We start from the raw sequence: 25,285 nt of genomic DNA, 5'->3' as shown, positions 1-25,285 counted from the left end.
GAAATGGGAATTATGCAAAGATGTTGTTCGTGGACTACAGTTCAGCGTTTAACACCATAATTCCCTCCACACTCACCTCTAAGTTGGAGGTCCTGGGACTCTGTGTCAATGGATCTCTAACTTCCTGACAGACAGACCACAAGCCGTACGGGTGGGAAAAAAACACCCCATCCACCCTCACCCTTAGCACTGGCGCCCCCCAGGGTTGTGTTCTGAGCCCCCTGCTTTACTCAATGTACACACATGACTGTGTGGCCACATCCAACTCCACCACCATCATCAAGTTTGCTGACGGGTCTGATCTCTAACAACGACGAGACGGCCTACCTACAGGAGGTTAAAAACCTGGAGAGATGGTGCCAGGAGAACAACCTTCTCCTGAACGTCAGCAAGACTAAGGAGTTGATCGTGGACTTCAGCACAAAGCGGGAGCGGTCATACCAACCTATAAACATCAGCGGGACCCCAGTGGAGAGAGTGGACAGTTTCCGGTACCTTGGTGTTAACATCACACAGGATCTGTCTTGGTCCTGTGCGTTCAGCTGAACATACCATCCACACTGAGCTCCCTAACCTGCAGGACATCTATAGCACGTGGTGCAGGACCAGAGCCAGGAAGATTATGAAGAACCTCAGCCATCCCAACAATGGACTTTTTTCTCTGTTGCGTTCAGGAAAACGCTTCCGCTCCCTGAAAGCGAACACAGAGAGAATGAGGAGGAGCTTCTTCCCGCAGGCCATCCGGTGTTTAAACCAGGAAACACCCAGGATCTAGAACTGGCCCACTCTCTCCACCATCATCATCACACTTCTCTGTACATATATTCACCTTCGCACCACGTCACTTTAAACATATCTCACCGTTCGCACCACGACACTTTAAACTCTGGACTTGCACAGCACAGTGCGCTTTTTATTTTATTCATACCACATGGACCATACATATTGCACCATATTGCACATGGACACTTTACGGACCTTTACACCACACCATACCGCACACGGACACTTTATGGACAACCCACCACAAATTGCCTATTGTTTACATTTTTATTTTGTTTACATTTTTCACTACACATTGTTTACTGTTTATATGTATATTTGTTTCATACATTATCCTTTTATATATCTATATATCTTTATACCTTATATTCATTTATTTTATTTTATTTATTTATTTTATTTTATTTTAATAGTTTTTCTTATACCTTATAGTTATTTATCTGCCTCCTTTTCTTTCCCCCATCCTATTCCCTCATGCCGGACCATCGTACAAAACATTTCACTACATGTCGTACCCTGTATGTATGTGTATGTGATGAATAAAATTTGATTTGATTTGATATCATGAGAACGATTTAGTGATACATTAGCAACCATGTATCTAATAACATCATAACAACCACCAATAATATTATGGCATCCAATGAGAAAGATGCCAGCAACCCCTGGAATACAGAGGTAGCCAAATTGGTTAGCATAGCAACGAGAGAAACGCTACAAAATGAAGAGAATAAACTGTTGGGAATAAATTATAACAATTTCATGGAACAAATATTAGAATTTAGGTGTTAAATGTAGGTCAGTGCTTCTGATCGTGTTTAGGCCAGAAGAGAAGGCTTTGATGGCCCTGATGGCCCACCACTGGTAAAACCTCTGCAAAGAACTCTCTGTGTGTGTGTGTGTGTGTTTGTGTCTGTACAGTACAGTATATACACTCTACCAGTCAAAAGTTTGGACACACCTTTTTATTCAAAGGTTTTTCTTTATTTGTAATGTTTTCCACTTTGTGTATTAATATTGAGGACATTGAAGTTATGCCAAATGTGGAATTATCTGGTCAATATAAATGTGTTAATTAACCCAGACTATGCTTTCTATTTATTCAAAATAAATACAAACTCTGAAGAAAAAACACAATGAATAACAAAGAAACAACAAGCAAACTGAAACATGGATCAAGGGTACAAAACCATGGAGAAGAGAAAAAAGTTGCAACATACGCTGAGTCTAAATACAAGTCTTAATTATCCACAACAGGATTCAGGTGCACAAAGAGACATGTGACAGGGCCCCTTAATGTGCAGTGGCTGATAGGAAATGTAAATTGTAACAAAATAAATATTAAAATTTTATTATTTTTTTTTTAAATTATAATGGAACTAAAACATAAATGTCAAATAAATATATATTATGAATCTAAATTCCCTTAAAAAAAAATTCTTACCTGAAAATAGATTTCTTAAGGTAAAGGTATACTTTTAAAGCACTACAACACACTACTGAAGCATAAATACTGCTGTTCTGATGAAATGCCAAAGACGTTCTTCTTCTCCTGTTCAGTTTAAATACAGAAAAGAGCATTCACATCTGTCTCAGCTCTTGCTTTTTCTGGGGACGTGCTGGATTTTGCTGTAGATCAGAGATGAATCATCTGTCATAAACCTATGGAACAAAAAGAGGTGACTTAAAGACACAAATAATGCACATCTAATCAGTCAGTTAATGAAGTAGCCTGAGCAGCAGAGTTAGTTTTGGTGTAATGATAATGATTTGCTCACTGGGTGGCAGCAGTGCTCCTACGAATATTCACAGCAGCGTACTGAACATTCTCCTCATCTGTGGTGTCTGGAGGAAGTCTGGGTGACCGAGACCGTCCCTGGCTGTGGGATTGTTTAAAAACAACACTAGCGTAGGCAACATTCTCCTGATCATCTGAGGTGACTCTGTGTCTGTGGTTTGAGGCTGGAACATTGTCATACACTGGAGCAGGCTGACGTTGAAAAAAGGAGCACAGAATTAAGTTTCAACTTGAACACGATCAAACAGTCGCTCCATTCAGTCACACTCACCTGTTCACCCTCGGCAGTGCTGCTGCGTTTATTAGCTGAGCTCGACTTCCGCTTCCTGAGGAACGCCAAGCACATGTTCATGCTAATTATAAATCGTTTTTTTCAAAATAATTAGTATGTTTGCAATTTACATACCACATCCACAGAGCTCCTGAGAGGAGTGTTACTGCCAGGAAGACAACCAGACCCACCACGCTGAACTTTAACACTGTGTTCTCTGAACCTTCAGAAATAAATCATAAAAAAAAGATGATACACCATTTCATTGATATTTTTTCTTCTGCTTCATAAAGCTATGTGACAGTGTTACAATGCACATACCTAACACATTCAGGTGTACGGGTGTAGAGTTTTGCCGTCCCAGCTGGTTGTGAGCAGTGCAGTAGTAGAGTCCATTGTGATTGGTGTTGATGTTGCTGATGCTGTAATTCTGGCTTGTTGTCAGCGGTGTGTCTGTAGATTCTATCTGCTTAAACCAGGAGTAGGTGTGAACAGGAGGGTTTGCATCACTGCTACAGCTCAGAGTCACTGAATCCCCCTCCATTAGGTCTCCAGATGGATGAACCACTGCTCTGGTGTTTTTAGGGGAATCTGTATAGAAATACAACAACTAAATCAGCTGGTGTTGGTTCAGGATCAGCATTTGTTATATAAAAATACTGTGTTTAAAAAAAGGTAAATCCACACTTACACACTGGAGGAGATCGGAGACTGTCGTGGCCTTCAACAGCACAGCTGTAACTGACCTCACCACTGACTGCAGCTACAGAGCAGGAGGCAGATTTACTCTCATTCACCCGCTGTCCGTTCTTGTACCAGATGTAAGTGGGATTGTTAGACAGAGTGCAGGTGGTGTTACAGCTCAGCTCTATGTCCTGATCAGTCCAGTCTGATACTGTAACCTTCAGATCTGCAAATTATAGAAAGTATGTGAGTAATTATTTTGCTCTTTATTAACTTTATTTAGTAAATATATACTTGTATAACTGTACATCACCTGTAACAGACAGAGCGACTCCAGGTTCTCCAGTGTAATTACCTCCATCAGTGTAGAATCTGAATCTGTATGTTTGAGCATCTGTCTCTCTCAGGTTAGTGATTCTCAGACTACAGTTATTCTGAGAGTTCTGTGTGTCCTGCACTCGGCCCTGATGCTCCTCACCCTTTCTCACATCTACAGGATCATCATCAGCCTTCTGTTTAATGAACCACACTGATGTTCTCACTGTGTGTTCTGCAGGGTGCGTATAAGAGCAGGAGAGATCAACCGATGTGCCTTTCAGAGCACACACATGATCAGGAGTGTAAGTCACACGCCAAAACGCCTTACTCATTACACCTGAAACATATAGAGAGGTAATAACTGTGGGAGGATCTTCTTTTGAAGCCTGGCATCCCATAATTATCATCTAGTTCTGGTCATAAATGTAGTGAAAACAGAAGATATTGAGTTTAATTTCGAAAATTAGGTGTCTTGTCAATTTTATTGGAAACTTGAGGGGGAGGAATCTGGACAGATTTACTCTGACACTTACACACTGGAGGAGAGCGACGTTCACTCTCATACGCCCTACAGGAGTAGCTGCCTTCATCATGTAGTCTAGTCGAGTCGAGGACAATGAAGTTATCATATGTAGTTTTTAACTTTTGGCCATTCCTGTACCAGTCGAAATTGTATGGACTGAGACTGCAGGTGAAACTGCAGGTCAGTTTTACTTCTCTCTGTCCTTCAGGTTTAGGCTCCACCTTCACCTGCAAATCTACACACAATAATGTACAAAAACTCTGTAAATACTACAGACCTGTTATATATCATATTATACTGCAAAGTCTATGTGTGCATTATTACCTGTAACAGTTAGATGAATTCCAGATGGCGCTGATATCCAGTCACTGCTCTGTGTTTTAAATCTAAAGTTATAAACTCCAGAGTCACTCACACTCACATTTTGCACTGTCAGCGCACAGTCAGATGTCCAGATTATAACTCGTCCTGAATATTGTGGATCTTTACTCAGGTCTTGTGGTTCTCCTTCAGAGCTCTGGACTCGATACCACTCTCTCTGTGTGACACTGGAGTGATCAGGATTTGTAAATGTACAGGGGATTTTTACTGTAGATTCAGCAACAGCACAGAGACTCTGAGTGGGGAAAGTTACACTGGGCTGAGCCTGAACTCCTGGAACACACACACACACACACACACACACACACACACACACACACACACACACACACACACACACACACACACACACACACACACACACACACACACACACACACACACACACACACACACACACACACACACACACACACACACACACACACACACACACACATGAAGCTGAAATTAAAACGATGACACATACACTGATCAGGAAGGTGTTACTTTAGACTTCACCACTGATGCTGCTGTTTTTAGTCACACAGAGCGATTGTACCAAAATCATGTGAAAATGACATGTAAAAATAGATCTCAGTTTGAAACAGTTTACAAACTTCCTCTTGGTTTGAAGAATATAAACAGTACAAATAAACTCACACAGATGAAGAACAGTGGAGGATACTAATATATTGTTGTGTAAAATACATGCCTAATATACATCATGAGTTTTTTGTACATTCGCATGTTTTCAGTAAAAGTTGCAATAATTCGTTTAGTTTCTTGCTCTGTAACTCCTGATGTTTACTCTACAGCACCATACAAAGGATCAATCTTGCACACAGACTGAAAGGATACAGCAACGACATAATCGCACAGAAAAACAGTCAAAAGAGCTGAAATATATGAGAAGTTTACCAGTCAGTAACACGAGGATTGCAGCTGCTGCTGTAATGTTTCTCGCCATTCTGCCTTCAGACAGACGTCACTTAAAGATCCACCAGGTGTTGAATTGAATGCAAAGATTTCCTTGGAAATGCTTTCAAGAAATGCTTTCAAGAAATCTTACACTTTTAATAAACAATAACTTTCTCACTTAGTTTGTTCCTCCTTCACCCGTACTGTATTTGTGAGCACCAGCAGTAAAGATTGTGATTATCAGTCTGTTTCAGCTCAGTCTCTTCCCCTTTTGATGCATTAAACAGAAATACATACGGTTAACACCCCTTTATTACTCTGTCTTTCTTTCTGTTGTGCTATGAAATGGCGTCTCTATAACTGATTTGATTTTCAGAATTAAGGTTGGAATATTTCAAATATCATGAGAACGATTTAGTGATACATTAGCAACCATGTATCTAATAACATCATAACAACCACCAATAATATTATGGCATTATATATATGGCACTTGCACAGTTTTAAACACAGTAATTAACTGAATCAGAAACAGATGTCTAGGGGGCTTAAAACTGGGTAAGGAACAGCCGAACTCTGCTACAAAGGTGAGGTTGTGGAAGACAGTCTCATGTTGCACGTCATACACCTTTGCAAGATTACGTATGTCTGAGATCAAATCAATTTCTCTTCCTCCATAGGCGTAAAAAAGTCTAACTCAGATGTATTTATGTGTGCAGAGCTCTACAAGTGTTTTGCCAGTCGAACTCGTCTGTAACAGTTTCTCTCTGACCAACCAATCAGAGGACGGAAAAATGCTGACGCTATTCTGGGCCAGCGAGCTGCCCTGTGAGGCAAATATGAACTCTGATTGGTTAAAGAAACAGACCAATTTCTAATATTCTCTAAGGTAAAAAGGCCAGTAGTACTGATTCTGAAGGCTCTGGGCAGATTAGATTGACATGGCAGCACATAGAGGCTGAAATCTGATTGGACAAAAAGTCTAACATCCTCATACACGTACTGAAGCAGTGCAGCCGAGAGAAACGCTACGAAAATGAAGAGAATAAACTGTTGGGAATAAATTATAAGAATTTCATGGAACAAATATTAGAATTTAGGTGGTAAATGTAGGTCAGTGCTTCTGATCGTGTTTAGACCAGAAGAGAAGGCTTTGATGGCCGTGATGGCCCACCACTGGTAAAACATCTGCAAAGAACTAATAATTAATAACTACATTGCACCCAGTATATGGACTTTTCACTCAGTAAACACAACTAGTAAAACTTTATGTGTGTATAAACAACTTGGAGATATGCTGATAGATGAAAATAATCTTTCAGCTTCAGGGTGAAGCTACAGTACACATGACACTTACCTAACACATTCAGGTGTACAGGTGCAGAGTTTTGCCGTCCCAGCTGGTTGTGAGCAGTGCAGTAATAGAGTCCATTGTGATTGGTGTTGATGTCGCTGATGCTGTAATTCTGGCTTGTTGTCAGCAGTGTGTCTGTAGATTCTATCTGCTTAAACCAGGAGTAGGTGTTAACAGGAGGGTTTGCATCACTGCTACAGCTCAGAGTCACTGAATCCCCCTCCATTAGGTCTCCAGATGGATGAACCACTGCTCTGGTGTTTTTAGGGGAATCTGTATAGAAATACAACAACTAAATCAGCTGGTGTTGGTTCAGGATCAGCATTTGTTATATAAAAATACTGTGTTTGAAAAAAGGTAAATCCACACTTACACACTGGAGAAGATCGGAGACTGTCATGGCCTTCAACAGCACAGCTGTAACTGACCTCACCACTGACTGCAGCTACAAAGCAGGAGGCAGATTTACTCTCATTCACCCGCTGTCCGTTCTTGTACCAGATGTAAGTGGGATTGTTAGACAGAGTGCAGGTGGTGTTACAGCTCAGCTCCATGTACTGATCAGTCCAGTCTGATACTGTAACCTTCAAATCTGCAAATTATAGAAAGTATGTGAGTAATTACTTTGCTCTCTATTCACTTTATTTAGTAAATATATACTTGTATAACTGTACATCACCTGTAACAGACAGAGCGACTCCAGGTTCTCCAGTGTAATCACCTTCATCAGTGTAGAATCTGAATCTGTATGTTTGAGCATCTGTCTCTCTCAGGTTAGTGATTCTCAGACTACAGTTATTCTGAGAGTTCTGTGTGTACTGCACTCGGCCCTGATGCTCCTTACCCTTTCTCACATCTACAGGATCATCATCAGCCTTCTGTTTAATGAACCACACTGATGTTCTCACTGTGTGTTCTGCAGGGTGCGTATAAGAGCAGGAGAGATCAACCGATGTACCTTTCAGAGCACACACATGATCAGGAGTGTAAGTCACACGCCAAAACGCCTTACTCATTACACCTGAAACATATAGAGAGGTAATAACTGTGGGAGGATCTTCTTTTGAAGCCTGGCATCCCATAATTATCATCTAGTTCTGGTCATAAATGTAGTTAAAACAGAAGATATTGAGTTTAATTTCGAAAATTAGGTGTCTTGTCAATTTTATTGTAAACTTGAGAGGGAGGAATCTGGACAGATTTACTCTGACACTTACACACTGGAGGAGAGCGACGTTCACTCTCATACGTACTACAGGAGTAGCTGCCTTCATCATGTAGACTAGTCGAGTCGAGGACAATGAAGTTGTCATTTGTAGTTTTTAACTTTTGGCCATTCTTGTACCAGTCGAAATTGTATGGAGTGAGACTGCAGGTGAAACTGCAGGTCAGTTTTACTTCTTTCTGTCCTTCAGGTTTAGGCTCCACCTTCACCTGCAAATCTACACACAATAATGTACAAAAACTCTGTAAATACTACAGACCTGTTATATATCATATTATACTGCAAAGTCTATGTGTGCATTATTACCTGTAACAGTCAGATGAACTCCAGATGGCGCTGATATCCAGTCACTGCTCTGTGTTTTAAATCTAAAGTTATAAACTCCAGAGTCACTCACACTCACATTTTGCACTGTCAGCGAACATTCAGATGTCCAGATTATAACTCGTCCTGAATATTGTGGATCTTTACTCAGGTCTTGTGGTTCTCCTTCAGAGCTCTGGACTCGATACCACTCTCTCTGTGTGACACTGGAGCGATCAGGATTTGTAAATGTACAGGGGATTCCTAATGAAGATTCAGCAACAGCACAGAGACTCTGAGTGGGGAAAGTTACACTGGGCTGAGCCTGAACTCCTGGAAAACACACACACACACACACACACACACACACACACACACACACACACACACACACACACACACACACACACACACACACACACACACACACACACACACACACACACACACACACACACACACACACACGCCTTAAAAGCAGAAATTAAAGTAATACTCGTACACTGACCAGGAAGGGTGTTACATTTGATTTCACCACTGATGCTGATGTTTTTAGTCACACAGAGCGACTGAACCAAGATCGTGTGAAAATGACATGTAAAAATAGATCTCAGTTTGAAACAGTTCACAAACTTTCTCTGGGTTTGTAGAATATTAACAGTACAAATGATAATACATGCCTAATATACATCATCTTATTTTATTTACTTTATAGGATCTAGAGTTTGATGAAGATAAAGACATAAATTACAACGGTCTCTCAGTACCTGAAAGTCAGTGTCTCTGTTTGCTATTCTCTTCCTCCTATTCACACAAATAACATAAAACACGGCTCTTCAATCTGTTCTTGTTTCATTCAGATATTTATATAATAAAATAGTTCAGTTACTCACATAATGACCAGAACAGCAATAAGAAGGAGAAGCAGAGTAGGAACAAGTGCAGCAGCTCCCCATGCAGCATGGAGCTTCCACACCTCCTGTATCACCTGAGGGAAAGAAAAGCTTTTATATGAAAATAATCTTTCAGCTTCAGGGTGAAGCTACAGTACACATGACACTTACCTAACACATTCAGGTGTACGGGTGTAGAGTTTTGACGTCCCAGCTGGTTGTAAGCAGTGCAGTAGTAGAGTCCACTGTGCAGGGAGCTGATGTTGCTGATGCTGTAATTCTGGCTTGTTGTCAGCAGTGTGTCTGCAGCTGCTCTCTGCTTAAACCAGGAGTAGGTGTGAACAGGAGGGTCTGCATCACTGCTACAGCTCAGAGTCAATGAATCCCCCTCCATTAGGTCTCCAGATGGAAGAACCTCTGCTTTTGTGTTTTTAGGGGAATCTGAGGGGAAATAAAACACCTGATCACATAAGATCACATATGTTGTGATCTGTTGCTACCTTCATAAAAGATCATGAGAAAAAAAACGTTACTGTACGTTGTAAATTGGTCTACATTGTCTGTATTTACAATTTTCATTCGTCATGGTATTTATTGGTAAAAACTGGGCAGATTTGTTTTGGTTGATGGTTTAAGTCAAGTTTATTTGTATAGCGCTTTTCACAACAGACATTGTCTCAAAGCAGCTTTACAGAAAACAACAGTGAAGGTGAATGGTGTGCGTTTGTCCCTGATGAGCAGCCGTGGCGACAGTGGCAAGGAAAAACTCCCTTAGATGATATGAGGAAGAAACCTTGAGAGGAACCAGACTCAAAGGGGAACCCATCCTCATATGGGTGACATCAAAAGTTTGGTCATAAATTTTTCAACAATACAGAACAATTTGTGATCATCATAGATCCAGCATCAGCTTCTCCATGCCAAGGCCTTTAAACACTCGGCATCTACTTCTCCATGATCATCCATAGGTCCACAATCTTCACGAGGTGGGACGTGACTGGAGCTGGCCAAACCTCAGGAAGCCTCGGGATGGGGAGAGAAAGAGAAGCAGTGAAGAGGAATTAGCGTAGCTGCTGTTCATGATATTAACAGCACAAGTTGATAATGTGCATGTGATCAGATGTTCTGGAGCACAAGGTTGTGATGTGATGTGTGTGATGTGTGTTATGTGTAGGCTTTGCTAAAAAGATATGTTTTTAATCTGCACTTAAACTGGGAGAGTGTATCTGAACCCCGAACACTGTCAGGAAGACTATTCCAGAGTTTAGGAGCTAAATGTGAAAATGCTCTACCGCCTTTAGTGGACTTTGCTATTCTAGGAACTACTAGAAGCCCAGAGTTTTGAGATCTCAGGGAGCGTGACGGATTGTAGCGTGTTAAAAGACTGGATAGATACATGGGAGCCAAACCATTTAGTGCTTTATAAGTGAGTAGCAGTAGTTTGTAGTCTATTCGAAACTTAATAGGAAGCCAATGTAGGGACGATAAGATTGGGGTTATATGATCGTATTTTCTTGACCTAGTAAGAACTCTTGCTGCGGCATTCTGAACTAACTGAAGCTTGTTTATTAATGATGCAGGACATCCACCTAGTAATGCATTACAGTAGTCTATTCTAGAGGTCATAAACGCATGGACGAGCTTCTCTGCATCAGATATAGATAACATATTTCTTAGCTTAGAAATATTTCTAAGGTGAAAGAAGGCTGTTTTTGTAACTTGATTGATGTGATTTTTAAAAGATAAGTTGCTGTCTAAAATAACTCCCAGGTCTTTTACCGTTGAACTAGTAGTTACAGAACAACCGTCTAAATGCAGGCTGAGATGCTGGAGCTTCTGTGTACTATTTTTTGGGCCGATGAGCAAAATCTCCGTTTTATCAGAATTTAATAGCAGAAAGTTATGGGTCATCCAATCTCTTATTTCTTCAACACACTCAGTTATGCGAGCTAATTGAGCTGTATCGCCTGGTTTGGATGAAATATATAGCTGGGTATCATCAGCATAACAATGGAAGCTAATTCCATGCCTTCTAATAATATTTCCTAATGGAAGCATGTATATTGTAAAAAGCAGGGGTCCCAGAACTGACCCTTGTGGCACGCCATAATTTACTAGCATTATCCTGGATAGCTCTCCATTTAAATCTACGAAATGGTAACGATTGGACAGGTAGGATTTAAACCAGCTTAATGCCTGTCCCTGAATACCGATGTAATTCTGTAAGCGATCGAGGAGAAGATCATGATCTATAGTGTCGAACGCAGCACTAAGATCTAGTAAAACTAATAGGGAGATGAAGCCTTGGTCTGAAGCTAAAAACAGGTCGTTAGTGATTTTAACTAGAGCAGTTTCTGTGCTATGATGGAGCCTAAAACCTGACTGAAACTCTTCAAAGATATTGTTCTCCTGCAAGTGGTTACATAGCTGGGCAGCGACAATCTTTTCTAAAATCTTAGACATAAATGGGAGATTTGAAATTGGTCTGTAATTCGATAGCGTGTTTGGATCCAGATTAGGTTTTTTAATGAGGGGCTTAATAACTGCTAACTTGAGGGATTTAGGGACATGACCTAACGATAGTGAGGAGTTAATAATATTTAAAAGAGGCTCACCAGCTGTATATAACACTTCCTTCAGTAGTTTAGTGGGAATTGGATCTAACTGACATGTTGTTGATTTAGCTTTCATAATAGCATCATACAGCTCTTCCTGTCCTATACATGTAAAACAGTGTAGTTGTGGGGTTGTAAGTACGATTGTGTCGGGAGATGCTGTCAGAGGTTGAACTGCCACAATTGTTTTTCGAATGTTATCTATTTTTTCAGTGAAGAAATTCATAAAGTCTTCACTACTAAACTGTGATGGAACACATTTTTCAGATCCCTGATTTGTTGTTAATTTAGCGACTGTACTGAAAAGGAACCTGGGGTTGTTTTTGTTGTTTTCTATGAGTTTGCTCAGGTGTTTAGCTCTAGCAGCTTTTAGCGCCTGTCTGTAGCTAAGCATACTGTCTTTATACGCAATTCTAAATACCTCCAATTTAGTTTTCCTCCATTTTCTCTCCAGATTACGTGTTGTTCTCTTTAGGGCATGCGTATGACTATTATACCAAGGTGCAGGTGCTTGTTCTCGAACCTTTTTTAACCGGATGGGGGCAACAGTGTCTAAAGTGCTAGTGAGGATAAGGTCTATGTTGTTTGCCATCTCATCAAGATGATCAGCAGTTATGGGTTTAATATGAAACTGAGATAAATCAGGCAGGTTATTTATGAATCTGTCCTTAGTGGTTGGAATAATAGTCCTACCAAGTCGATACCGTGGTGAAACACGGTTAATCTGCTCTACCGGTAGTGTGTACAGTAGGAGATAATGGTCTGTGATGTCATCATTCTGAGGTAAAATATTTATATCAGTGACGTCTGCTCCGTGGGATATTATTAAGTCTAGTGTGTGGTTAAAACGGTGGGTTGGTCTGGTGACGTTTTGTTTAACTCCAAAAGAGTTTAGTAAATCGACAAATGATAATCCTAGGGCATCGTTTTCATCATCTACATGAATATTAAAATCTCCTACAAGCAGCACTTTATCAAAGCTGATCAGGAGGTCTGAGAGAAAACAAGCAAACTCATGAAGAAAATCAGCGTAGGGTCCTGGGGGTCTGTACACGGTGACCAGAGCGAGTTTTCTATGCATCTCTGAAAGTGCAATTTTAAGAACGAGCACTTCAAATGATTTAAAGCTGAATCCTAATCTCTGACTAACATTAAGAGAAGCACTATAAATGGTTCCTACACCCCCCCCACGACCAGTCTGACGGGGCTCATGCTTATAAACATATCCTGACGGTGTCGACTCGTTTAGACCCATATAATCACCTGGTTTAATCCAGGTCTCAGTGAGACAGAGTGCTGAGAGATTATTATCTGTGATCATCTCATTTACAATCAGTGCTTTGGGTGCAAGTGATCTAATGTTTAAAAGACCGAACTTTAGAACTTTGTTGTGTTTGTTTATCTGGCATTTTTCAGTTTTAACTGCAATAAGATTATTTCTGGATCTTGTGTATGTAATTCTTGGTTTTACTACACGAGGAATAGATACGGTTTCTATAAACTGGGCTGTGTGTGAACTTGTAACTATTTGGTCTGTAGTATGCGTGTTCTTATAGTTGAAGATTTCTTGATGTCTTACCAGTCAGATGGTGTGAAGTATCCTAGAGATGTTATCTGATAGCACTGCTGCTCCAACTCTGCTGGGGTGCAGGCCATCAGGCGGAAGAACCTAGGATGCTCCCAGAAACAGTTCCAGTTATTAACAAAGAGAAGTTTATGTTCTCGACACCATGACTGTAACCATTCATTTAGAGCTAAAAGTCTACTAAACTTCTCAGCCCCTCACTGGTAAGTGGGAAGAGGTCCTGACACAATGATCCTCGTTGTGGGTGATGTGCTGCGTACCGTCTCCACCAGGATCCTGAAGTCCCTCTTTAAGATCTCCGTTTGCCGCAGCCTGGTGTCGTTTGATCCGGCATGGAGAACAACCGCTCCGAAGTTCTCGTTCAGGATCGCGGGTACCTGCGCAGCGACATCCAGAACACGAGCACCAGGAAAACAGCGAGTGTGCACCTTACCTTTAGCTCGGGTAGCGCGGACATGCCGGACGATGGAATCTCCGAGAATAACAGTGTCGCGTTCCGTCTCGCGGAGGGGGACGAAGCGGTTCTCGGTCGAGATCTCGAAGGCCGGTGGTGGAGGTGGAGACGTCCTCGATCGGGGCTTGGCTTGTCTCTTCCGCCGCGGTCGCATCCAGGGTCCATGTTGCACCGGTGCCGGAGTTGTAGGTGCGCTGGGCCTGGGCATAGAAGCACGCGGAGTTGATGTGCTGGGAGCGTTAGGTTCAACCCGGGAGTTTACCTGGGATGAGTGCGCGTCCGCCCGGGATGTTTCCAGCGCCGCTTTCCGCTCTCGCAGCCGGTCATGCTTTACATGCAGCTCGCGAATCTGTTTCTCCAATGCCTCCATCTCCAACGCCACCGTTTGCAACTCGAACGAGTCCTCACCTGTGCTCGAATGCAGACAAACAACCGGCATAGTGCTTATCGTCACGAACAGATTTATTATACAGAGATGTGAGTGAGAGAAAATAAATATAAACAACACTAGTTATAGTCGAGTTAACTAACTACAGGCACAAGTCAGGAAGACAAAAACAATTAAGGATTATTAAAAGAGGAAAAACGGATGGATAGATAGCAAAGTTTGTTTGAAAGACGCCGAGAGATACAAACACGTAACTCGCGGCAAACAAGTCAAACACAGGAAGCTACGTCACAGGAAGCTACGTTTTTATGTTTAAAACAAAGAAATGTACCACTCAATAAGCAGAAGCTGACAGTGGGATTATGAGAAACTGAGTGAAGGAGAAAAGTTCTTACAGACTGCAGGAGAGTGAAGATTCTCATGTCCTGTTACAGCACAGGAGTAGCTGCCATCACTGCTCACATCCAGATCCAGTTCATTTCTGTTCTGGTCAGGAACACGCTGTCCGTTCTTGTACCAGATGTAAGTGGGATTGTTAGACAGAGTGCAGGTGGTGATGCAGCTCAGCTTTTTATACCCATTTCTCCAGTCTGATACTGTAACCTTCAGATCTGCACAATAATAACTATATACTGTAAATAAATGTTTAATCATTTTCAGCTGTTTATTGCTAGATTACTTAAGCAATTATAGAATAATTTGACATCACCTGTAACAGACAGAGAGACTCCAGAATTCCCGGTGTATTTGTCCTGATCAGTGTAGAATCTGAATCTGTATGTTTGAGCATCTGTCTCTCTCAGGTTAGTGATTCTCAGACTACAGTTATTCTGAGAGTTGTGTGTCCTGCACTCGGCCCTGATACTCCTCACCCTTTCTCACATCTACAAGCTCATCACCAGCCTTCTGTTTAATGAACCACACTGATGTTCTCACTGTGTGTTCTGCAGGGTGCGTATAAGAGCAGGAGTAAAGGAAGTATGAGGAAGTTCAGGGAAGTTTTAGCTCTTGTGTGGTTGCTTGCTGCTGAATTTGTTGGTTTTTAATTGCAAGTGTGTTGGTACAGGATAAGAGTGGTCAGTGAAGATTTGCACATGTCCTACCTCAAGGTCAGAAGCTTCATAGTCTCTCTGCACAACAATGGTAAAGAGAATGACCTCAGTCAGTCACTGGACACTGCATGAGCATGAGAATGAGAGAAAAGGATAAACACAGGTAGGAGGACCAGAGAAGATGTTCACTGTGAGGGGTTTTGCTGCCACACTTCACTGCTCTTGTGCTCTTGTGCTCTCCACAACAACGAGGATGCTGAAGTGACACTATTATTTTACAACTCGGATGGGAGTTGTGCCACGAGTGTGCACAGTCTAGAAGTATTGAAAAACATGTTTGTAACCCATTTGAATAACGAGCAGCCAACAGATTTAGCATAGCAACCACATAGCAACAACCTATGAGCCTCAAGCACACAATGATATAATTTCAGTCACAAATGCTAACATGTTTATGCTACTAACATGCAGAGGAAATTGTCATTTCTTAACATGATTTGTGACATTGATTTTGAGAAATATAAAAAGTTTATATTACATATTATTCTCTGAACTGCATTTAACTATTCCTGCACCTGAATAAAATAATGTCTGAACAATGTGTTTTTGCATCTACTGACAATTTATATACTTAAAATTCATGCTTGTATTACAATTAAAATAAGGAACATATACTCTTTTGTTTGATTTAATTTCCTTTATGAGACGGTTAGGACTTGAACCAGGGACAATGGCTTCATAGTCAAACCATCTATAAGATGTGGCACAGAGGGGCATATGAACCTAATCAGAGATAGACTCAATGAAAAGGTGGAAGGTTTCATAATGTATTTATTATAAAGTAAAAAACAAGAATAAACAAAGAAGACAAGAAATAAAATATTAAACTGAAAATCTTCTTAAAGAACTCAAGAAGAGTTGTCCAAATGACTTTTTCTAGAAAAAAGCAGAGAAAAGCAAAATATATTAAAAACTTTAAAAGAGGCAACTTGAAACAATGCTGGGGACACGAGAAACAAACACTATCAGTAGACCATACAACATTAAGAAGCAAGTGAAAAACTACCACAAAGAAAGACCTTAAATAGACTGTGGGAGATTGGGAACAGATGGAGACAATTGAGCATTTGGAAAGGGCAAAGGCGACATCTGGTGGTAAAAGGAAATAACTACAAATACAAAACCCCCAGAATCCTGACACTTGATATATAAACTCATACTCAGTCTGGTGAAGCAGGTACACTTACCGTCAGGGTGTCTTAATTAAGGACGTGGCTGCAGGGTTCGGTGTTGGCTCTTGACAGAGCTCTTAATATTCTAAATGGAAAAGATAAGAGAATGAAGAATGTAGTATGTGTGTTGCTAACACACACACACACACACACACACACACACACACACACACACACACACACACACACACACACACATACAAACAAAGACTGTGTACATACTTGCAGAGTATCATAATCTGGAGACATCGTCGTGAGCTGCAGTGTTGTGTACGTGTCGCCTTCAGGTGCCGGAACCCTCTGAGAAAAAGAAACAAAATTTTCCAATCTTATTTTATTTACTTTATAGGATCTAGAGTTTGATGAAGAAAAGACATAAACAGACATTACAACGGTCTCTCAGTACCTGAAAGTCAGTGTCTCTGTTTGCTATTCTCTTCCTCCTATTCACACAAATAACATAAAACACGGCTCTTCAATCTGTTCTTGTTTCATTCAGATATTTATAGAATAAAATAGTTCAGTTACTCACATAATGACCAGAACAGCAATAGGAAGAAGCAGAGTAGGAACGAGTGCAGCAGCTCCCCATGCAACATGGAGCTTCCACACCTCATCACCTGAGGAAAAGAAAGCTTTTATTACAGGTACAGAGACAAATATATTTTACTGCAGCAATTAAATCATCAAATCTTAATAACTACAATGCACCCAGTATATGGACTTTTCACTCAGTAAACACAACTAGTAAAACTTTACGTTTGTATAAACAACTTGGAGATATGCTGATATATGAAAATAATCTTTCAGCTTCAGGGTGAAGCTACAGTACACATGACACTTACCTAACACATTCAGGTGTACAGGTGCAGAGTTTTGCCGTCCCAGCTGGTTGTGAGCAGTGCAGTAATAGAGTCCATTGTGATTGGTGGTGATGTTGCTGATGCTGTAATTCTGGCTTGTTGTCAGCAGTGTGTCTGTAGATTCTATCTGCTTAAACCAGGAGTAGGTGTGAACAGGAGGGTTTGCATCACTGCTACAGCTCAGAGTCACTGAATCCCCCTCCATTAGGTCTCCAGATGGATGAACCACTGCTCTGGTGTTTTTAGGGGAATCTGTATAGAAATACAACAACTAAATCAGCTGGTGTTGGTTCAGGATCAGCATTTGTTATATAAAAATACTGTGTTTAAAAAAAGGTAAATCCACACTTACACACTGGAGGAGATCGGAGACTGTCGTGGCCTTCAACAGCACAGCTGTAACTGACCTCACCACTGACTGCAGCTACATAGCAGTAGGCAGATTTACTCTCTTTCACCCGCTGTCCGTTCTTGTACCAGATGTATTTGGGATTGTTAGACAGAGTGCAGGTGGTGTTACAGCTCAGCTCCATGTACTGATCAGTCCAGTCTGATACTGTAACCTTCAGATCTGCAAATTATAGAAAGTATGTGAGTAATTACTTTGCTCTCTATTCACTTTATTTAGTAAATATATACTTGTATAACTGTACATCACCTGTAACAGACAGAGCGACTCCAGGTTCTCCAGTGTAATCACCTCCATCAGTGTAGAATCTGAACCTGTATGTTTGAGCATCTGTCTCTCTCAGGTTAGTGATTCTCAGACTACAGTTATTCTGAGAGTTCTGTGTGTACTGCACTCGGCCCTGATGCTCCTCACCCTTTCTCACATCTACAGGATCATCATCAGCCTTCTGTTTAATGAACCACACTGATGTTCTCACTGTGTGTTCTGCAGGGTGCGTATAAGAGCAGGAGAGATCAACCGATGTGCCTTTCAGAGCACACACATGATCAGGAGTGTAAGTCACACCCCAACACGCCTTACTCATTACACCTGAAACATATAGAGAGGTAATAACTGTGGGAGGATCTTCTTTTGAAGCCTGGCATCCCATAATTATCATTTAGTTCTGGTCATAAATGTAGTTAAAACAGAAGATATTGAGTTTAATTTCGAAAATTAGGTGTCTTGTCAATTTTATTGGAAACTTGAGAGGGAGGAATCTGGACAGATTTACTCTGACACTTACACACTGGAGGAGAGCGACGTTCACTCTCATACACCCTACAGGAGTAGCTGCCTTCATCATGTAGTCTAGTCGAGTCGAGGACAATGAAGTTATCATATGTAGTTTTTAACTTTTGGCCATTCCTGTACCAGTGGAAATTGTATGTTCTGAAACTGCAGGTGAAACTGCAGGTCAGTTTTACTTCTCTCTGTCCTTCAGGTTTAGGCTCCACCTTCACCTGCCAATCTACACACAATAATGTACAAAAACTCTGTAAATACTACAGACCTGTTATATATCATATTATACTGCAAAGTCTATGTGTGCATTATTACCTGTAACAGTTAGATGAACTCCAGATGGCGCTGATATCCAGTCACTGCTCTGTGTTTTAAATCTAAAGTTATAAACTCCAGAGTCACTCACACTCACATTTTGCACTGACAGCGTACATTCAGATGTCCAGATTATAACTCGTCCTGAATATTGTGGATCTTTACTCAGGTCTTGTGGTTCTCCTTCAGAGCTCTGGACTCGATACCACTCTCTCTGTGTGACACTGGAGTGATCAGGATTTGTAAATGTACAGGGGATTTTTACTGAAGATTCAGCAAGAGCACAGAAACTCTGAGTGGGGAAAGTTACACTGGGCTGAGCCTGAACTCCTGGAACACACACACACACACACACACACACACACACACACACACACACACACACACACACACACACACACACACACACACACACACACACACACACACACACACACACACATGAAGCTGAAATTAAAACGATGACACATACACTGATCAGGAAGGTGTTACTTTAGACTTCACCACTGATGCTGCTGTTTTTAGTCACACAGAGCGATTGTACCAAAATCATGTGAAAATGACATGTAAAAATAGATCTCAGTTTGAAACAGTTTACAAACTTCCTCTTGGTTTGAAGAATATAAACAGTACAAATAAACTCACACAGATGAAGAACGGTGGAGGATACTAATATATTGTTGTGTAAAATACATGCCTAATATACATCATGAGTTTTTTGTACATTCGCATGTTTTCAGTAAAAGTTGCAATAATTCGTTTAGTTTCTTGCTCTGTAACTCCTGATGTTTACTCTACAGCACCATACAAAGGATCAATCTTGCACACAGACTGAAAGGATACAGCAACGACATAATCGCACAGAAAAACAGTCAAAAGAGCTGAAATATATGAGAAGTTTACCAGTCAGTAACACGAGGATTGCAGCTGCTGCTGTAATGTTTCTCGCCATTCTGCCTTCAGACAGACGTCACTTAAAGATCCACCAGGTGTTGAATTTAATGCAAAGATTTCCTTGCAAATGCTTTCAAGAAATGCTTTCAAGAAATCTTACACTTTTAATAAACAATAACTTTCTCACTTAGTTTGTTTCTCCTTCACCCGTACTGTATTTGTGAGCACCAGCAGTAAAGATTGTGATTATCAGTCTGTTTCAGCTCAGTCTCTTCCCCTTTTGATGCATTAAAACAGAAATACATACGGTTAACACCCCTTTATTACTCTGTCTTTCTTTCTGTTGTGCTATGAAATGGCGTCTCTATAACTGATTTGATTTTCAGAATTAAGGTTGGAATATTTCAAATATCATGAGAACGATTTAGTAAAACATTAGCAACCATGTATCTAATAACATCATAACAACCACCAATAATATTATGGCATCCAATGAGAAAGATGCCAGCAACCCCTGGAATACAGAGGTAGCCAAATTGGTTAGCATAGCAACTAGCTAACAACACCATGGAAAGCACCTGGAATATTATGGCAACCAACAAGCAAAATGCTAACAAACCACGGATATACTTTAGGAAACACCTAGCAATAACCAAATCTGTTTAGCACAGCAACCACCTAGCAACACCATAGCTTACACAGCCTCATCATCAGACATAATATTAAAAACAATGATTATAATTTAAAAAAGACAGAATAAGTACAAAACTTGTGACTAAGAATGTAAAACTACCCTTTGGCTCTCAATTCTAACACTTGCACTGTTTGAAACACAGTAATTAACTGAATCAGAAACAGATGTCTAGGGGGCTTAAAACTGGGTAAGGAACAGCCGAACTCTGCTACAAAGGTGAGGTTGTGGAAGACAGTCTCATTGTCAGGCTGCAGACGCGGAAGCAGATAAAGTCCAATCATGTTCTTTATTGAGGTGCAAAAAACAAAACACTCATACACCAATGAAAACAAAAGCAAACCCAGACATCCGCTCGTAACGAAGTATCCACTATGAGCGCGAATGTCAAACGCCTAATCCCAACGCAAGTAAAGCTTTCGGCAATGAGTACTTCAATAAGGAAATGGAGTTCGGAGAAATAGCCAGCGGTGAATCCCGGCATTTGAGCAGCCACGCGATTTACCTGCATGACAATACAACGACCGACAGCCTGTGACTCAAGAACGTGAGTTTATGTAGTCTGATCTTTCATGAGCCACAGCTGTCGGTAATCTTGGGAAGCAGCGTGACTGCTATCGAGGGGGGCGTGGCAGTATGGATCTCTGACAGCTACAGACGGGGGCGTGGCAGGGTGAATCCCTGACAGCTACAGAGGTGGGCGTGGCAGGGTGAATCCCTGACACTCATGTTGCACGTCATACACCTTAGCAAGATTACGTATGTCTGAGATCAAATCAATTTCTCTTCCTCCATAGGCGTAAAAAAGTCTAACTCAGATGTATTTATGTGTGCAGAGCTCTACAAGTGTTTTGCCAGTCGAACTCGTCTGTAACAGTTTCTCTCTGACCAACCAATCAGAGGACGGAAAAATGCTGACGCTATTCTGGGCCAGCGAGCTGCCCTGTGAGGCAAATATGAAATCTGATTGGTTAAAGAAACAGACCAATTTCTAATATTCTCTAAGGTAAAAAGGCCCGTAGTACTGATTCTGAAGGCTCTGGGCAGATTAGATTGACATGGCAGCACATAGAGGCTGAAATCTGATTGGACAAAAAGTCTAACATCCTCATACACGTACTGAAGCAGTGCAGCCGAGAGAAACGCTACGAAATGAAGAGAAAAAACTGTTGGGAATAAATTATAAGAATTTCATGGAACAAATATTAGAATTTAGGTGGTAAATGTAGGTCAGTGCTTCTGATCGTGTTTAGACCAGAAGAGAAGGCTTTGATGGCCCTGATGGCCCACCACTGGTAAAACATCTGCAAAGAACTAATAATTAATAACTACATTGCACCCAGTATATGGACTTTTCACTCAGTAAACACAACTAGTAAAACTTTACGTGTGTATAAACAACTTGGAGATATGCTGATATATGAAAATAATCTTTCAGCTTCAGGGTGAAGCTACAGTACACATGACACTTACCTAACACATTCAGGTGTACAGGTGCAGAGTTTTGCCGTCCCAGCTGGTTGTGAGCAGTGCAGTAATAGAGTCCATTGTGATTGGTGTTGATGTTGCTGATGCTGTAATTCTGGCTTGTTGTCAGCAGTGTGTCTGTAGATTCTATCTGCTTAAACCAGGAGTAGGTGTGAACAGGAGGGTTTGCATCACTGCTACAGCTCAGAGTCACTGAATCCCCCTCCATTAGGTCTCCAGATGGATGAACCACTGCTCTGGTGTTTTTAGGGGAATCTGTATAGAAATACAACAACTAAATCTGCTAGTGTTGGTTCAGGATCAGCATTTGTTATATAAAAATACTGTGTTTGAAAAAAGGTAAATCCACACTTACACACTGGAGAAGATCGGAGACTGTCGTGGCCTTCAACAGCACAGCTGTAACTGACCTCACCACTGACTGCAGCTACAGAGCAGGAGGCAGATTTACTCTCATTCACCCGCTGTCCGTTCTTGTACCAGATGTAATTGGGATTGTTAGACAGAGTGCAGATGGTGTTACAGCTCAGCTCCATGTCCTGATCAGTCCAGTCTGATACTATAACCTTCAGATCTGCAAATTATAGAAAGTATGTGAGTAATTACTTTGCTCTCTATTCACTTTATTTAGTAAATATATACTTGTATAACTGTACATCACCTGTAACAGACAGAGCGACTCCAGGTTCTCCAGTGTAATCACCTCCATCAGTGTAGAATCTGAATCTGTATGTTTGAGCATCTGTCTCTCTCAGGTTAGTGATTCTCAGACTACAGTTATTCTGAGAGTTCTGTGTGTACTGCACTCGGCCCTGATGCTCCTCACCCTTTCTCACATCTACAGGATCATCATCAGCCTTCTGTTTAATGAACCACACTGATGTTCTCACTGTGTGTTCTGCAGGGTGCGTATAAGAGCAGGAGAGATCAACCGATGTGCCTTTCAGAGCACACACATGATCAGGAGTGTAAGTCACACGCCAAAACGCCTTACTCATTACACCTGAAACATATAGAGAGGTAATAACTGTGGGAGGATCTTCTTTTGAAGCCTGGCATCCCATAATTATCATCTAGTTCTGGTCATAAATGTAGTTAAAACAGAAGATATTGAGTTTAATTTCGAAAATTAGGTGTCTTGTCAATTTTATTGTAAACTTGAGGGGGAGGAATCTGGACAGATTTACTCTGACACTTACACACTGGAGGAGAGCGACGTTCACTCTCATACGCCCTACAGGAGTAGCTGCCTTCATCATGTAGACTAGTCGAGTCGAGGACTATGAAGTTATCATATGTAGTTTTTAACATTTGGCCATTCCTGTACCAGTCGAAATTGTATGGACTGAGACTGCAGGTGAAACTGCAGGTCAGTTTTACTTCTTTCTGTCCTTCAGGTTTAGGCTCCACCTTCACCTGCAAATCTACACACAATAATGTACAAAAACTCTGTAAATACTACAGACCTGTTATATATCATATTATACTGCAAAGTCTACATGTGCATTATTACCTGTAACAGTCAGATGAACTCCAGATGGCGCTGATATCCAGTCACTGCTCTGTGTTTTAAATCTAATGTTATAAACTCCAGAGTCACTCACACTCACATTTTGCACTGTCAGCGAACATTCAGGTGTCCAGATTATAACTCGTCCTGAATATTGTGGATCTTTACTCAGGTCTTGTGGTTCTCCTTCAGAGCTCTGGACTCGATACCACTCGCTCTGTGTGACACTGGAGTGATCAGGATTTGTAAATGTACAGGGGATTTTTACTGAAGATTCAGCAGGAGCACAGAAACTCTGAGTGGGGAAAGTTACACTGGGCTGAGCCTGAACTCCTGGAACACACACACACACACACACACACACACACACACACACACACACACACACACACACACACACACACACACACACACACACGAAGCTGAAATTAAAACGATGACACATACACTGATCAGGAAGGTGTTACTTTAGACTTTACCACTGATGCTGCTGTTTTTAGTCACACAGAGCGATTGTACCAAAATCATGTGAAAATGACATGTAAAAATAGATCTCAGTTTGAAACAGTTTACAAACTTCCTCTTGGTTTGAAGAATATAAACAGTACAAATAAACTCACACAGATGAAGAACGGTGGAGGATACTAATATATTGTTGTGTAAAATACATGCCTAATATACATCATGAGTTTTTTTTACATTCGCATGTTTTCAGTAAAAGTTGCAATAATTCGTTTAGTTTCTTGCTCTGTAACTCCTGATGTTTACTCTACAGCACCATACAAAGGATCAATCTTGCACACAGACTGAAAGGATACAGCAACGACATAATCGCACAGAAAAACAGTCAAAAGAGCTGAAATATATGAGAAGTTTACCAGTCAGTAACACGAGGATTGCAGCTGCTGCTGTAATGTTTCTCGCCATTCTGCCTTCAGACAGACGTCACTTAAAGATCCACCAGGTGTTGAATTTAATGCAAAGATTTCCTTGGAAATGCTTTCAAGAAATGCTTTCAAAAAATCTTACACTTTTAATAACTTTCTCACTTAGTTTGTTCCTCCTTCACCCGTACTGTATTTGTGAGCATCAGCAGTAAAGATTGTGATTATCTGTCTGTTTCAGCTCAGTCTCTTCCCCTTTTGATGCATTAAAACAGAAATACATACGGTTAACACCCCTTTATTACTCTGTCTTTCTTTCTGTTGTGCTATGAAATGGCGTCTCTATAACTGATTTGATTTTCAGAATTAAGGTTGGAATATTTCAAATATCATGAGAACGATTTAGTGATACATTAGCAACCATGTATCTAATAACATCATAACAACCACCAATAATATTATGGCATTATATATATGGCACTTGCACAGTTTGAAACACAGTAATTAACTGAATCAGAAACAGATGTCTAGGGGGCTTAAAACTGGGTAAGGAACAGCCGAACTCTGCTACAAAGTTGAGGTTGTGGAAGACAGTCTCATGTTGCACGTCATACACCTTTGCAAGGTTACGTATGTCTGAGATCAAATCAATTTCTCTTCCTCCATAGGCGTAAAAAAGTCTGACT

At 40.9% G+C, this 25,285-nt stretch overlaps 2 protein-coding genes across 2 annotated transcripts in view; both read right to left on the bottom strand.

Moving 5' to 3' along the window:
• The window catches only part of LOC310731606 (B-cell receptor CD22-like), a gene marked incomplete at both ends in the record, with an annotated part of 29,184 nt that extends 11,357 nt beyond the window's left edge, over positions 1–17,827 (bottom strand). The window contains 9 exons of the mRNA XM_083551260.1: positions 3,174–3,443; positions 7,016–7,285; positions 7,386–7,604; positions 7,692–7,890; positions 16,982–17,059; positions 17,166–17,202; positions 17,292–17,379; positions 17,605–17,647; positions 17,765–17,827. Coding sequence (XP_083407386.1) covers positions 3,174–3,443; positions 7,016–7,285; positions 7,386–7,604; positions 7,692–7,890; positions 16,982–17,059; positions 17,166–17,202; positions 17,292–17,379; positions 17,605–17,647; positions 17,765–17,827 — 1,267 coding nt within the window. The remainder of the gene's footprint in view (positions 1–3,173; positions 3,444–7,015; positions 7,286–7,385; positions 7,605–7,691; positions 7,891–16,981; positions 17,060–17,165; positions 17,203–17,291; positions 17,380–17,604; positions 17,648–17,764) is intronic.
• A 2,119-nt stretch (positions 17,828–19,946) lies between these two features.
• Positions 19,947–24,642, bottom strand: LOC310731605 (B-cell receptor CD22-like; the record flags this gene model as incomplete). Its single annotated transcript, XM_083551259.1, has 5 exons — positions 19,947–19,963; positions 22,191–22,460; positions 22,561–22,779; positions 22,867–23,103; positions 24,594–24,642. 5 exons carry the CDS (start codon positions 24,640–24,642, stop codon positions 19,947–19,949), a joined length of 792 nt encoding a protein of 263 aa, XP_083407385.1.
• Between the last annotated feature and the right edge of the window lie 643 nt (positions 24,643–25,285).

This window comes from Silurus aristotelis (assembly GCF_946808225.1).
Source record: "Silurus aristotelis genome assembly, chromosome: 9".
Lineage (NCBI taxonomy): Eukaryota > Metazoa > Chordata > Actinopteri > Siluriformes > Siluridae > Silurus > Silurus aristotelis.
This window is presented reverse-complemented; position numbering and strand designations above follow the sequence as displayed.